Source organism: Dermacentor albipictus, chromosome 6 (assembly GCF_038994185.2).
Source record: "Dermacentor albipictus isolate Rhodes 1998 colony chromosome 6, USDA_Dalb.pri_finalv2, whole genome shotgun sequence".
Lineage (NCBI taxonomy): Eukaryota > Metazoa > Arthropoda > Arachnida > Ixodida > Ixodidae > Dermacentor > Dermacentor albipictus.
The window spans coordinates 14,937,842-14,951,728 of NC_091826.1; the positions used below are offsets into that span (position 1 = coordinate 14,937,842).

Below are 13,887 nucleotides of genomic sequence, written 5' to 3' on the forward strand. Positions count from 1 at the left end.
GGCTAGCAGAAGGCAGGGCGAAGTCGAATTTTTCGACAACACGAAGCAAAGGCAAGAGTTTTGAAGTAGTAGTTCTGCGGAAACCCGCAAGGTGGAGAGAAGTAATGAATAAAGGGAAAATCAGACATCCACCCGTTCGTAGCAATTGTAGCAATTCCTTTGTAGCAATTGCTACGAACGGGTGGATGCCTGATTTTCCCTTTATTCATTACTTCTCTCCACCTTGCGGGTTTCCGCAGAACTACTACGTCAGTGCCTTATATGTTGCCGTTAAAGCACTTTTATGAACATTGAATATTGTATCCGTTCATGTATCTAACCAACATCTTTCCTAGGTTTAACGTATGACAACAGCACGGGCGGACTATGCGTTACTCTCTAGTACAGGTGCTCTGGAATAATTTTGGCCACCAGGCGTTCTATAAAATGCACTTAAAATACACGATCGTTTTTTCATTCGCCCACAACGGAATGCGTCCACCCTGGCTGCGAGTCGAACCCAAGACCTCGTGCACAGAAGAACAACGGCACATGCAGTGATCCCCGGAAGCGGACACTTAAAGTATGCCAGAGGAAAATAGTGCCTGCTCCCGCTGATATAATAGCGAAAAACAAAGCGTTAGAACTCAAGAAATAGGATGCTGTGACCTCGATCTACTTGAACGGTGATTGCGTGGCAAACCCAAGCCACGCAAAGATTAGAAGTGCTGATAAATACGATGCCCCGGCGTGCAAAAAATACGCCCATGCGTGTTGCGCAGTGGGTGCGCTTTATTGCATTCCATTTCACAATAGCTTAATTAGTCGGTCACGTACGAAAGAAATTACAGTTTTCATCAGGCGATGATTGATTCACGCAGTCAAGCGAACGGCAGTAAAGGGCCAATGTGCGACTGTACTGGATGCACAACGCTGATTGGATTCGATTTTCTGCTGATTAGAAATGCGATAATCGCGCAACGCTATTGTCGTACAACGTTACGCTCTGTCAGTGCCTTTTTTGGCTGGAAAATCTTGCACGCATATATGAGGCTTATCAAAACATGGCGCTTGCTTCGTAGGTTCTCGTGAGTTGTTCGTTAACAGATTGCGCATTTTGCATTCCGCACACATGAACAGGTACTGATCTTGAGATATATCTTCCAGCATCATTCACAGACATAAGCGTTTCATGAGTATTACGTACGTGGCAAGGGCAAAAGAAAGGAAGGCACGCCAGCTCCAGGCTGTAAGGAACGAGCCTTCTTGGTCATCAGGCGTAAAATTCTGATATTGGCTTACCTTCTTGAATTTGACTGTGGCTGTTATGTCAATTACGATACTTTTATTTCGTGTGTCTTACTCGAGTGCCGCCTTTCTTTGGTTTGTACATATTGTAGTGCAAAAATAATTTTATTCTGCAGGTTCGGAATACCTGAAAAACGATGGCCCCCTTAAGAGTTATCAAGATCCCATTAAAATGTGAGCAGTTTAAAATTTATTGGCTGGATGACAAGTGAAATATCAAAATAAGTTCCCCCTTTCAGGGACCAATTATTTCTGTTAATCGAAAACACATTCACCGCATTTGTTATATATTCAAAGCCATAAAAAGCATACAGCTGCAAAACAGAAAAAGAGTTATAAATTATTTAGTGAGTGTTGTGAACTATACAGAATTTGGAATCCATGCGAAAACCCACTACCAGAACATAAGATATGAGAACATCGCCTATTTCACGTCTACAGGCTTTAAATTCCCCTATTCAGCAACTTGAAGATCATGACCGATACAACAAATTGTTAAAAACAATGAAGTTATCCCGCTACATAGAATGACATCAGGCTTTGTTGACCTTTTTACGTGGCAGCCGCCTCTTAGAAAGACTAGAATGATCCCGTCCTTCTTTTTCGCTCCATTATTTTTGTCCCGCTCCTCTTTCCGTCTTTACTTCCCCTTTCCCTGACCCTAGTGTGGGGTAGCAAACCGGAGGTTTTAAGTCTGGCTAACCTCCCTGCATATTCTCGAATTTGCATCTCTCTCTCTCGCTGTGTCTCCCACCGAGCAAAAATAGGCCGCCGGTTACCTTTTCACTCATTTTACTAAAACATTTCGTATATGTCCTTCAAACTTGCAGCGCATATTCAATCAGAAGTGTTTGAAGACGTGTGCGAGACATTTTAAATGCGAGCGCATCATTACTTTGATCAATGCTTTTGCAGATGATGCACTATTTTGGCGTTGTACATAACGCTTGAAAAGCCTAAGACAGTTGTGTACTGAATGTGCACAAGATGCTTAATGTGTCATTCCGTAGAGGAGTTTAGAAAATTCAAATTAAAAAATTTATGCGCTACAAGGCCATCATGAACTATTCTCTGTTGTCATGAATTAGGAAATCTTGGTATAATATGACTTTGCAATTAGACATTTCATCTTCAAATTAACATAAACGAACGCCCCCTTTGCTTTGATGCACACAAAGAAAACTTCATATTCACCTCTCATTCAAGTTACGCTTTATGTCAGCCCTTCATTCCCTGATCAGCACTACTTTAAAAGTATGTACCCACATTAAAACACTGATTGCTCAATAATGGGTTATTCGTGAAGTAACTGCGCAGGTTACATGCTGGACTAATGAAATACAGGCTGCGGATGTATCATGACTATGTTTAGAACAAAGAAGAAGTAACGCATTCGCGAAACCCATTAATAATAAGCTGTCGAATCACTTTATATAGATGAAATCAGAAGCAGTTATGTTAAGATGCCTTACTCAGTATTACAATAACATAGAATCAGTATTACAGTAACATAGAATAACGCGTGACCATACATGTCTACATCATATTCACTTTGACGTCGTGCACACGAACTACTAGCACAATCTGGTATAGGCGCGAACGTCCATGCGTAATGTACTCATTGCGCTCAACCACCCGCACCATGATGTGTGGTTCCGAACCCGTTTTGCACCCACAAGAGCCGGCATCAAATCTGCTTTAAGGGGGTATGGTAGGGTGCATGAACTATCTTGGTTTCAGCTTTATATCTCAACAACTGTTCTATATATTAGCGTGAAATTCTGCACGCTCAATATCAATAGTGTTGGCCTTAATTGGTGTAATTTTTTACTGCAGGCCTTTTTTATTTTTGTGTATTTGAGAACCAAACTTTAAGCTATGATGTAAAATAAAATGTACCTTTCCTCAGAAACAAAAAACAGCATGACCGTGAAATTTCGCACGATAATTCTGTATAATAGTGGGTTTAACTGGAACCTTTAAAAATGCTTTGCTACATTTACGTCACAAGAAAAAAAATATTGCCGTCACAGGTCTCGTACCGTGGAGAGTCTTTCTAATCATCTTTTCTTTTTTTTTAGTTATACCCGAGTGATTTTTTCACACATTTAGGTTCAGATTACTTGCAAGGGACGTGAGTATATTCTGGGAAAATTTCAGCGTAATGGGCTGTATAGTTTTCCAGAAAAGGTACATCAAGTTCCGAGAATTTTGAAAAAAGTGATTTTGAGAAAAACGCATTTTTATGTTTGCACCTTCACTACAACCGTTCAACATGCACCAGCAGAGTAAAGAAACTTTCTGGCTTTTTTGGTGTCTTCCCCAAAGCCTTTCTTCATGTTTACGTAAACGTAAACATGAAGTAAGCTTAATTACGTAAACACTGAAAAAATAACGGAATACAACATGTAAAGAAACCCTCGTGTCTGTCACGTTTAAATACCAGGCGGCGCGCTTTTTGGCGCCATTTTCAAATGGCTTAGAGCACTCCTACGTGCTCGCCGTTGCACTATTTTGCTCCCCACAGTGTGTATTACTTTTTATTGATGAAATCAAAAAATCAGTTTTTTGGTCGATTTGCCCTACTATACCCCCTTAAGATAACATGGCATTTGGTTCAAGCTGCATCAAATTTTTGTAGTGTGGAGCGTGCTGATGATGCTTCGCTCGCAAGGAAAGTGCTTTTAGTGTTCTACTGCGAGGTTGACCTGAATTAGACACTTCTTTACCTATTACCCTTTGTGGTCGTCACTTGCTTATGCTGGGCGGGTGTGTAATGTAATCTGTGTAATGAAATCTCGCAATATGGTGCAGTATACTAAGTGTATGACCAGGCACACAACTCCAGCACTTATTAAACAATCTCTCTCTCAGAAACCTCTTTTCTTCCGTGTATCTCCCACTTTCCATTTCCCTAGTGAAGAGTAGCAGGCAGGCCAACCTCTCCTCCTTTATCTTCATTAAAGTCTCCTTTCTCTCTTTTCCTCAGTAATAAAGTATGGACTGATTCAACTACTAAAATTTAAGGCTAACTAAACCCACTAAATACTTTCCGCATTTCGATGGGGGCGAAATGAGAAAACGCCCGCGTACTTAGATTTAGGTGCACGTAAAAGAACCCCAGATTTCCAATTCCCAGGTCCAAACTTCCGGAGTCTCTCACAACGGCGTGCCTCATAATAACATCGCCGTTTTGGCAAGTGAAACCCTAGAATTTAATTTAACTGACTAGCATTCAGGTCGTGATTGTATACTTCTTAGCCCGCAGCAATAGGCTAGTTTTCTTTCTCCGTATTTTCACAACGGACGCATGTCGTAACGTTATCAACGTTTCCGGCGATATCTTTGTGTGTCAGTTATTAGATTGAGTGGATGCCGGACGGCGCTTATCGAGATATAAAACTGCAAATAGGTGCTAAACAACCGCAGGCAGCCACCTTTCATTTCAGCAGTGATTCCTGCACTCCCCGCGTCGCAGTGCGAAGAGGAGGGATTCGGAACAGGTTGCTTTGATGCGATACAGGACTTGAAGGCAAGTGTGTGGACATACCTCTAATACCAGCGTAGTTTTTTTTTTTCAAAATACACTTTGCATAGGAAAGACTTCAACTGTTGAACCGGATATTACGCATGTACACCTCAATCCTGAACGCTATTCATCGCTTTGCCGCCGAACCCTCGCTGGCGACATCAAATTATTGTAACTAAATATGTTCTCGGGATACTCCTTATATAGCATATGCAAGAAAAATATAAAAGCATTATTTTAAGCAAATAGCCTTCCATAAGTATGGCATTAAATTTCAATATAATTATAGATTTCGATATAGCGATAATCTTTACTACGGGCTTAGCTTATGCTAAGCTGGTTTTCCCATTCTTAGAGTGTACAGCTTACAACCTAAATATCCAACATGCCGAAAGAGCATTTCATTTTATTTTTCTCAGCATCTGACATGCCTTTAGCACCTCAAATGACATTCTGGCACGGGATATTGTAAACGTTGTGGACCACAGATGAAAAAAGGCCATCTTGTAACTACTTTAAACGCATTGTGTGCTAACGAAACGTTGCCGAGGTCATTGATTTCAGAAGAAGGACTGACACGCCCCCGCATGATTGGTTGTAGCAAAACAGAAAAGAACAAAAATAAATAGAAACAAAAATCGCTACGTTTGAATGTCTTCCGCATTTTTTTTATAGGATTTGAATATAGATAGCATTTGTAATAGCTCTAGTTGTTCAGTCCCTCTACTGTTTCTCTTCTTTCTTTTTTTAAGCCAGGATGAACAGAGAACAACGTCGTGCGGCAGTCCTTTTTTGGTTCCTAAGCTCGGTGGCCTCGCTGGAAATTGACACGTCGGACGGTGGGTACACAAACCTGCTGGTTTCAATCAGCAAAGCTGTTCCTTACGACGAGTCCATCGTTGAGGACGTAAAGGTGAGCGGCTTCGTCGCTTGGAACACCACTTGTTTTTTTACACCGAACGCTGTCCGGAAGCTTTCCGGTCACCATTTTAATGACACGTTTTGAGCACGCAACTGTTAAGTTCGGGAAATGGTTGTGCAGGCCACAGGCGGAGGACCGAGAATATTTGCCGATGTGTCTTTATTTCAGCAACCGCGATAAAATGGGGGAAATTGTAAAGGTAACTGTGCGTTAAAACACGTTGGCGGGCTAGTTGGTTAGCATCCATGATAGAGTGTATAAGCACGACTGAACAAGTACGTAGAGAAAGAGATACACAGACACAAACAAAGAAGCGCTGTCTCTGTGTATCTGTTGCTTTCTACGTCCTCGTTCAGTCGCGCATATACACTCTATCATGGGGCTGTCCACAAGCAGTAAATGTTGAAGGACGAGGGACAGAGATGAAATACAGAAGAGCTCGGGCGACGTACCAAGGAAACAATATTCAAGTCAATGAGAGGCTTAGGCTGTGCTCGAGGAAGGCACCAGTAGCGAAGTGAAAAAAATTATTAGGGGAATGAAAGAGCTAGGTAGGGCTTGTGCTGCAAAAAGAGCGATGCGTATTAGTGTTGAAGGTTGTTTACCATTATGCTTGACAGCGGCAGCAGCAAAGCTATAAAGACGCTTCTTGTCATGTTCAATAGAACTGAGTCTAGCTTTGACTTCCATTGCTAATAGTGACAGCCACGCACTTACTTAGAAAATAGACGCCTCTCAAAATGTTCGATTCCGGCTCTCTGTCTCTGAACGGGGTTGGTATCTTTACCATGCAGCTATATACATAAACAGCAATTCTCACCATAGCTCAACCGCAGCCTCCTATTCGCGCAACGACCACTGGCCCTTTGGTCGTCTCAGATATGATCGACGCCGATCACCACCTACGGAACTCCACTTTCGTATCACGGGGCTTCACTGCACACAGTCATCACTTCCTTCTTATTTTCTTCTTTCTATTCCACCTGTACGTCACCCCCAGTGTAGGGTAGCAAACCGGAAATTCGTCTGTTTGGCCTCCCTGCCTTTCATCTCTTTAATCTCTCTCTCACCAGAGGCGCTGAATACTTACAGGCGTTGTTCCGGTCTTCCTCCGAGTTCTTGCACCGGGCCACCAATGGACGCGTGTACTTCAAGCAGGTCACCATTGAGATACCTAAAGAATGGCCTACGAGAGAAAATGCCCGCAACGTATCGTGGAGCTCCTTCGAGCAGAGCGACATCCGGATCGACCTGCCAAGCGAGCCGTACGGGGACAGGCCATTTACGCAGCAGCTGAAACCCTGTGGCCAGCCGGGAGACTTCGTTCAACTGACGCCGCGGTTCCTCGCCCAACTTAGAAATTCGACCGTCAACCACTCATTGAACATGGGTAATCCTGGCTTTAGCGAAAGGTTTTTCAATTGATATAAATTCCAAGAATATTTTGACACCTTTAGTGCACCAGCAACTACAGGCTAACAAAATATGAAAGCATAAGAAAACAGCGAAAAACTCTGTTTCCGTGGCACGGGGATGACACGTGGTCCTTCTAGGCAAGCTTGAATTTCCGGGCATAGTCGTTGGCGGTATTTGTAAAGAAAGGAACTACAGCCTTTGTCACAACAGCCGCAACTCACCGACCCAGTCCACCTAAACCATCCCCCTGTAGTCTGACAACCATGTGTTCTTAGCAATAGTCTAAGTGGCTTAGACGACAACCAGGCTGAAGACCTCTGGTAATCACAAGGCCACGAAAATGCTAAGTGCTTCATGAAGGCAACTGGGCTATACGAGCGCTTGTCAATATACGCGAGTGAACAATTATTTGCCTTCGAGCTCAGACTCATTCTTATCTTTTGTTCCTCTTTCCCTCTCCTTACATACAGGGTGGCCAAACGAGCGCACCAAGGTTAACCTCGCTGCATCTTTTTTCGGTACATATATCTCTTGGCGGCAGAATGTCTGTGACTATGTAGAGCCCGTTGGGTGAACTAGGTGTTTCGGGTTGTACAAGAGAGGCACCGGCTAAAGCTCACAACACAAGTCGCAACTTAGGCTGTCGGCGTAAAGCGAAACCATCGAGCACTGCTGTTAGTTAGGGTAAAGGGAAACGTTGGAAAATACCACTACCTGCTTACTCCCGTTAGTAAATGATGAGAACTAGAGAAGGCGCAGAGTCTCGTGACATGCTGCAGTCTCGTGGGGAAGAGTACTTTGAGAGCAGGCTCTTGGGTGCATCGTGTCGCACTGGTGCACATGTGTGTAGCGGCGGCTGAAAGATGTGATTAGTTGTTTTCGTTCGAGCCAACTTGTTGATACAGGTGGACCTTCGTGGCATCGTCTGCCGAGTGGGTCGAAGAGAACTTTTTGCTGATCGTTCCTTCGCCCTTTAGGGGAAGAGTCGTCATTACGTTAACTTCTTTATGCATTGTGTTAAGAATGATAGCTGCGTGATTCAGCAATCAATCGGAGCCGTCGATAAGGGAAGCGTGCGGACTCGGCATAGCAAGGTTGTGACAACAGCTAGCAAGGGCTGTCCCACTATGCGTACTCGCAAATTGCAGCCAGTCAATGGTTTTCAGTAAATGAATAAAAAGGCACATTTACTGACGATGTGCAGCTTGCGTGAGTATTCCACGCAGCTGCATTGCAGTGCCCAGCGTAGAAGTAATTTCAAAGGAGGTACGGCCGGCCAGATATGTCGCTCGCGAATACCTTGCGATACCGCGAACGTCAGCTCATTTTTACAATTTATCTTTGCACAACCTTCAGACTTTTCTCTCCTGGCATAAGGGTGCCGGGTACTAATCTGCTGAATGACTGCTGCCGGACGATATCCCCGTAATCATCACTTTAAGTACCCATGCTTCACCATAAGAACTGCATAAAGCTCTTCTTTGTAAACAAATATTCGATGTCAAATTATACGAGAAAACAAGACACGCTGCAGCAATGGCAGCGCGGTGGGAGACAGGTATTCTTCTTTAGAGTGTTGCAAAGGCAGATCCTGACTACATGCCGGACTCCAAACCAGGATCTCCGACGATGACTACGTGACTGTCCTGAGTCAGAAAGCAAAGCGGCGGATGCTTAGGGCCTCTGTGGACACATCTACTATGAGGACTCCACAGAGTTCGCCGAAGTACACCATCCTGTTCTTACCTGTGCTACCCTCCGACAACATGAGGTTCCTCAACAGGCAAGTTGCATCGGTTGAACTCGAGAGACTGTTGCCAAATGGCATTGAGGACGTACGAGTCAACCCTCGGAAGAATATTGTCGCGGTAGACGTCGCCCACGCGTCGGCGTTAGATTCTCTGCGCACCGTCACTGTTCTCGGTGGCATGAACGTCCGTACCATCAGGATAGCGATTCGCAGAAGAGCCGAGAGGCGATACAGGCGCACGAAGTCAATTCATGACCTTAGAGTCGCTCGACGTATACAGAAGAAAATCCAACGTCGTATGGACAGGCTGGAGGAGCAACGGTGGAAGACGTTCTGCGAATCACTTGACCCCCGCAAGCCACTGTCTATCATATGGAGGACGGTGCGCGGCCTTGGCTCGTCTCCACAGCAACGACACCCATTCTCAGCCCTAGCCCTCTATCAAGGCCGCTCACAGGTCGATATAGCCGAAGACTTCTGTGTGAAGATTGCGGGCAGTGTGGTCACCATCGGTAGCGAAATTCTGGGTGAGGTTCCTGCGACACGCTTCCCAGAATTGAATGTGTCCTTCTCACTTGAGGAATTGGACGCTGCTCTGGCCTCCTGTAGGCGCTCATCGTCGCCAGGACCGGACGGCATCACCCACGCTGCTTTATGCCACCTAGGTGAAGATGGCCGAAGCAGACTCCTGGAATGTTATAACCAGTCATGGAATGATGGCGTCGTTCCTGAGCGGTGGAAGTCCAGCCGCTTGATACCACTCCTGAAGCCTGGAAAGTCGCCACTTGACCTAGCGTCCTACCGACCCATTGCGCTGTCCAGCTGTATTGGGAAGGTCATGGAAAGAATGATTCTCACCCGCCTAGAATGGTATTTTGAGCGCCACAACATATACCCCGATGCCATGGCTGGTTTTAGAAGAGGCCGTTCTTCTATTGACAACGTCATCGACCTAGTCACGTCTGTACAACAAGAAAAACACCACAAGCGTATATCTGTTGCACTATTCCTCGACGTAAAAAGCGCCTATGATAATGTAACGCATGAAGCCATCTTTGATGCCCTGGAAAATAACGGAATTGGTGGACGCATGTTTCGGTGGATTCGGAGCTATCTATTCAAAAGATCCTTCTTTGTGCACAGTGCAGATGGCCGAACTGCTGACCATTACACTTACCGTGGCGTCCCTCAGGGTGGGGTTCTTAGCCCCACTTTGTTCAACCTTGCAATCCTTGGCCTTGCCGACGTTCTACCACATACAGTAAACCTTTCAATATATGCTGACGACATATGCATATGGGCCTCGGCAGTTACACGTCTCCAGGTGCGTGCACGGCTCCAAAAAGCAGCGACCCTAACATCATCGTACCTGAGTGCGCAAGGACTCAGCATTTCGACCGAGAAGTGCGCCTTAGTCGCCTTTACCCACAAGCCCATGACCTGGTACCCCATTTCTATTGACCACCAACCAATTTCCTACGCAAAAACTCACCGATTCCTAGGCGTTATTATAGACAGAGACCTTTCATGGAGCCCCCATATCTCATACTTGAAGAAGAGGCTTACTTCTATCTCCCATATACTAAGGTTTCTTGCCGGAAAAACGTGGGGCACATCCGTGGCATCTATGCTTCAACTATACAGGACGCTCTTCCTAGGATACTTGCGATACAGTACACCGGTGCTGTCCAATGCTAACAAAACTAACATCCATGTTCTACAGAGCATTCAAGGCCAAGCCCTTCGAACATGTCTGGGGCTACCTCGAAATGCTTCAACCGTGGCAACAATTGCCACCGCGAGAGACAACCCAATAAGGACCTATATAGATATCGACGCACTCCGGGCGCATGTTCGCCATATATCCAGAGTCCCTGACCACCATCTCGCTCACTTGCCTGAGAAAAGACCCAAGGCAGCGTTCTCCAGATCAATTGCGGCTAACCGGCACTCTTTGTCTTTGAGGCACTCACCCGCAACAAGAACGCCATCCCCTATGTGGTGCTTGAAGAAGCCTCCTGTGTACCTTGCTGTTCCAGGAATAGTGAAGAAAGCTAGCCTGACCACCGCGGCTCTCAAGCAGATCACATTGGAACTTCTGCATTGTTCATACGCTAACCGAATTCATGTTTACACGGATGGTTCCGTCTCGGAAAATTCTACGGGCGCCGTTGTTCTACCATCTCAATCGGTCGTCATCAAGTTCAAGACTTCACACGTAACGACATCTACAGGTTCTGAACTGGCCGCTCTTCGCGCTGCTGTCGAATATATTGAAAAAGAACCGCCCAACAAATGGGCAATATTTTGTGACTCGAAAGCAGCACTCCAGAGCTTGCGAAGTTTACGACGTGGCAATTATGAACAGCTGGTGTCACAAATCACCGAAACCTGCCATTGCGCATCTGAAAGAGGACACGATATCATATTTCAGTGGCTGCCGGGACACTGTGGCATCGTTGGTAATCACCTCGCCGATGACGCTGCCCGACGTGCCCAGGCTGGCTCACCGACACTCCTTATACCTTTATCCAGAGTCGACGCTGCAAGAGAGCTTCGCAGTCTCGCTCGTGCAATCACGTTAGGTTGCTGGCATACACCACAGAACTCTAGTGTTGTTTACACAGCCTCGACCCATCACTGAAACTTACATTACCAGCGAACCTTCCACGACGTGATGCGACACTGCTGTGTCGGCTGTGGGTAGGAGTAGCATTCACCAACTCCTACAGCTACCGTATTGGAATGGCGGATTCACCAATGTTCGCTAAGTGCAAGTGTGAAGAGACCATCAGTCACCTTCTGTGCCACTGTTCTCGCTTCGATAATCAACGTGAGACTCTCCAGTGTGCCTTAAATAGACTGGATGACAGGCCATTTACGGAAGCGAAGATCTTGGGAGCCTGGCCTCACAGTTCATTGGCCCAGAAAGCCGTTCGAGCGCTTTTTCGCTACCTGAGGGCAACAGACTTGAGTGCCCGACTATAGACATCCTACACTTAAGTTCTCTCTCTTCCTCTTTCACTCCCCATTCCCCTCCCCACGTGTAGGGTAGCAAACTGGACTCAGTCTGGTTAACCTCCCTGCCTTTCCGTCTTCCCTTCTCTCTCTCTCCCCCCCCCCCAAACCAGGATACACATGTAGCCAAACATACATGCAGCCGCATGTATGTTTCCTTAAAATATAAAAAAAGGTGCATTAACTTTATCCCGATGAATTTGAACCATTCTTAACGGAAATGCAAGCGCTACCAAACAAGAATCGGTTTCCGCATCAATCGCAAAGTAGTTTCGCATTTAGAGATCGCAGTAACAGTAATAATAATAATATTATTAAAATAGTGAACGGAAGAGAACCCGCAAAATTCAGATAGTCATTTGCGCTGCTGAACATTTAACTGATAACTTTCAGCGTACATGTTCGTGCACCAGTGGGCCCACTTCCGGTACGGCGTGTTTGACGAGTACGGCTGCCATCATGACAATCAGTACCCGCTGACGTACTGCCACAGTGGCAAGGTAAGCCCATGGTTTTCAAAAGAGGTTGTTAGTTATCCGTATTCTCGAGTGCTCAACGTTTAAAATGACCACACATTGACGTTTTACAATTAAAAATACTGATATTTCTTGCATTTATTAAGTTTCGCAGCATACGTGGAGTAGAAAAACACAATAAATGCGAGGACTTTAACACCGGAAATGAAACCTTATCACGAGGCCCATTCCTATGTGCTTTTCGGCACATGTAGAAAGCAAGATTTTTATTCTTCGACAAGCACGGAACCAACGTGAATGAAATTTATTGAACTTGACATTTTAACGCCAAGATGTCAAAACTGCTTCACTATTTTCAACAGCCATAGACAGTCAATGTTGCCCATTTGTTCAGTATAGGGTCATAGTTAGTGTAAAATAAACAATTTCGAGCAACCTACCTCACGATGTGCCTCAGCCTTATTTCTTTTTCTTCCAATATGCGTGCATATTTTTGGGCCTTGTGCCAGACGTCTGGAATTCGCGACATGCCCCAGAGTTCATAAAACAACTAGTTTTCACTCAGCTTATTGCTTGCCTTCAAATACGAGTGCTAAACGCAGCTAAATATCTTGCAACAAATTTTTTAAGGGGTCAAAGGGTTAAAAAAAAATTTCGTTCCAACAGAGCATTCTGTTTCGATTGTGTTTTGGACCTTAGGTTTAGAACAAAATTTTGATTTCTTTCGTTTAAAACAAGTTTCAGTGCGCTGCAATCCAGACGCGCAAGCGTGCTGGGGTGTTAGCTTTTCTTTTTATATTTCGTGGTTTTTTTCCAGTGCTCAGAAAACATACTCACGCAAAAAAGAACACAAATCATTATCGAAACAATTTTATTACCCGATTCTAAGCACGCTCTGTAACTTTTAATATAAGACGTAAACCTAAAACAAATAGTTATGATTTCGCATAATTAAAGATATTGATGTCGCTTACTAATTGCGCTTCATAGTTCACGTAATTCAATACCTAGAAATAACATGCTGTTTTTTCCATTCATTTAAGGTAAACCACTGTATTTTTGATGTTTCGCTCAAGTTGCGTGAAACACCCGGTATATTGCCTTCGTGAAGCCAGTTAAATAGAATCGACACCTTCGTGCAAAATGAGTTACACGTTTTTTTTTTCAACAATGCATAAATAATTTGTGAACAAGACGCAGATCGACGTTAAATCATGCGTTTTTCCTAGCTGCGACTTTGCTACGAGTGCGTCCATGATTTCAGGTGAAACTGAATGCCTGTTCGGAAAGGATCGCCTTCGCCGCCAGGACAGCGACTGGAGGACAGTGCTCCGCGGATAGCGCGTGTCGACTGTCCGAGGACTGCGTGGTCAGCTTGCAGCATCCCAGGAGTGGTCATCCCACTGAGTCATCGATCATGTTCATGCCCCGTGTTGGCAACGTGAGCAGCGGACCTACATCATTGAATTGCTTCACCCTCGCACTGTAA

General features: G+C 44.9%; 1 protein-coding gene across 1 annotated transcript; it reads left to right on the forward strand.

Moving 5' to 3' along the window:
• The first annotated feature begins 5,573 nt into the window (after positions 1-5,573).
• Positions 5,574-13,887, forward strand: LOC139061454 (calcium-activated chloride channel regulator family member 3-like). The gene is made up of 4 exons (XM_070541446.1): positions 5,574-5,729; positions 6,831-7,128; positions 12,316-12,422; positions 13,663-13,887. Exons 1-4 carry the CDS (start codon positions 5,574-5,576, stop codon positions 13,885-13,887), a joined length of 786 nt encoding a protein of 261 aa, XP_070397547.1.

Coding starts and splice junctions, on each gene's coding strand:
- LOC139061454 (XM_070541446.1), top strand. CDS start 5,574: ATGAACAGAGAACAACGTCGTGCGGCAGTCCTTTTTTGGTTCCTAAGC. Junction 5,730..6,830: donor CCATCGTTGAGGACGTAAAG/GTGAGCGGCTTC, acceptor GAATACTTACAG/GCGTTGTTCCGGTCTTCCTC. Junction 12,423..13,662: donor CGTACTGCCACAGTGGCAAG/GTAAGCCCATGG, acceptor CCATGATTTCAG/GTGAAACTGAATGCCTGTTC.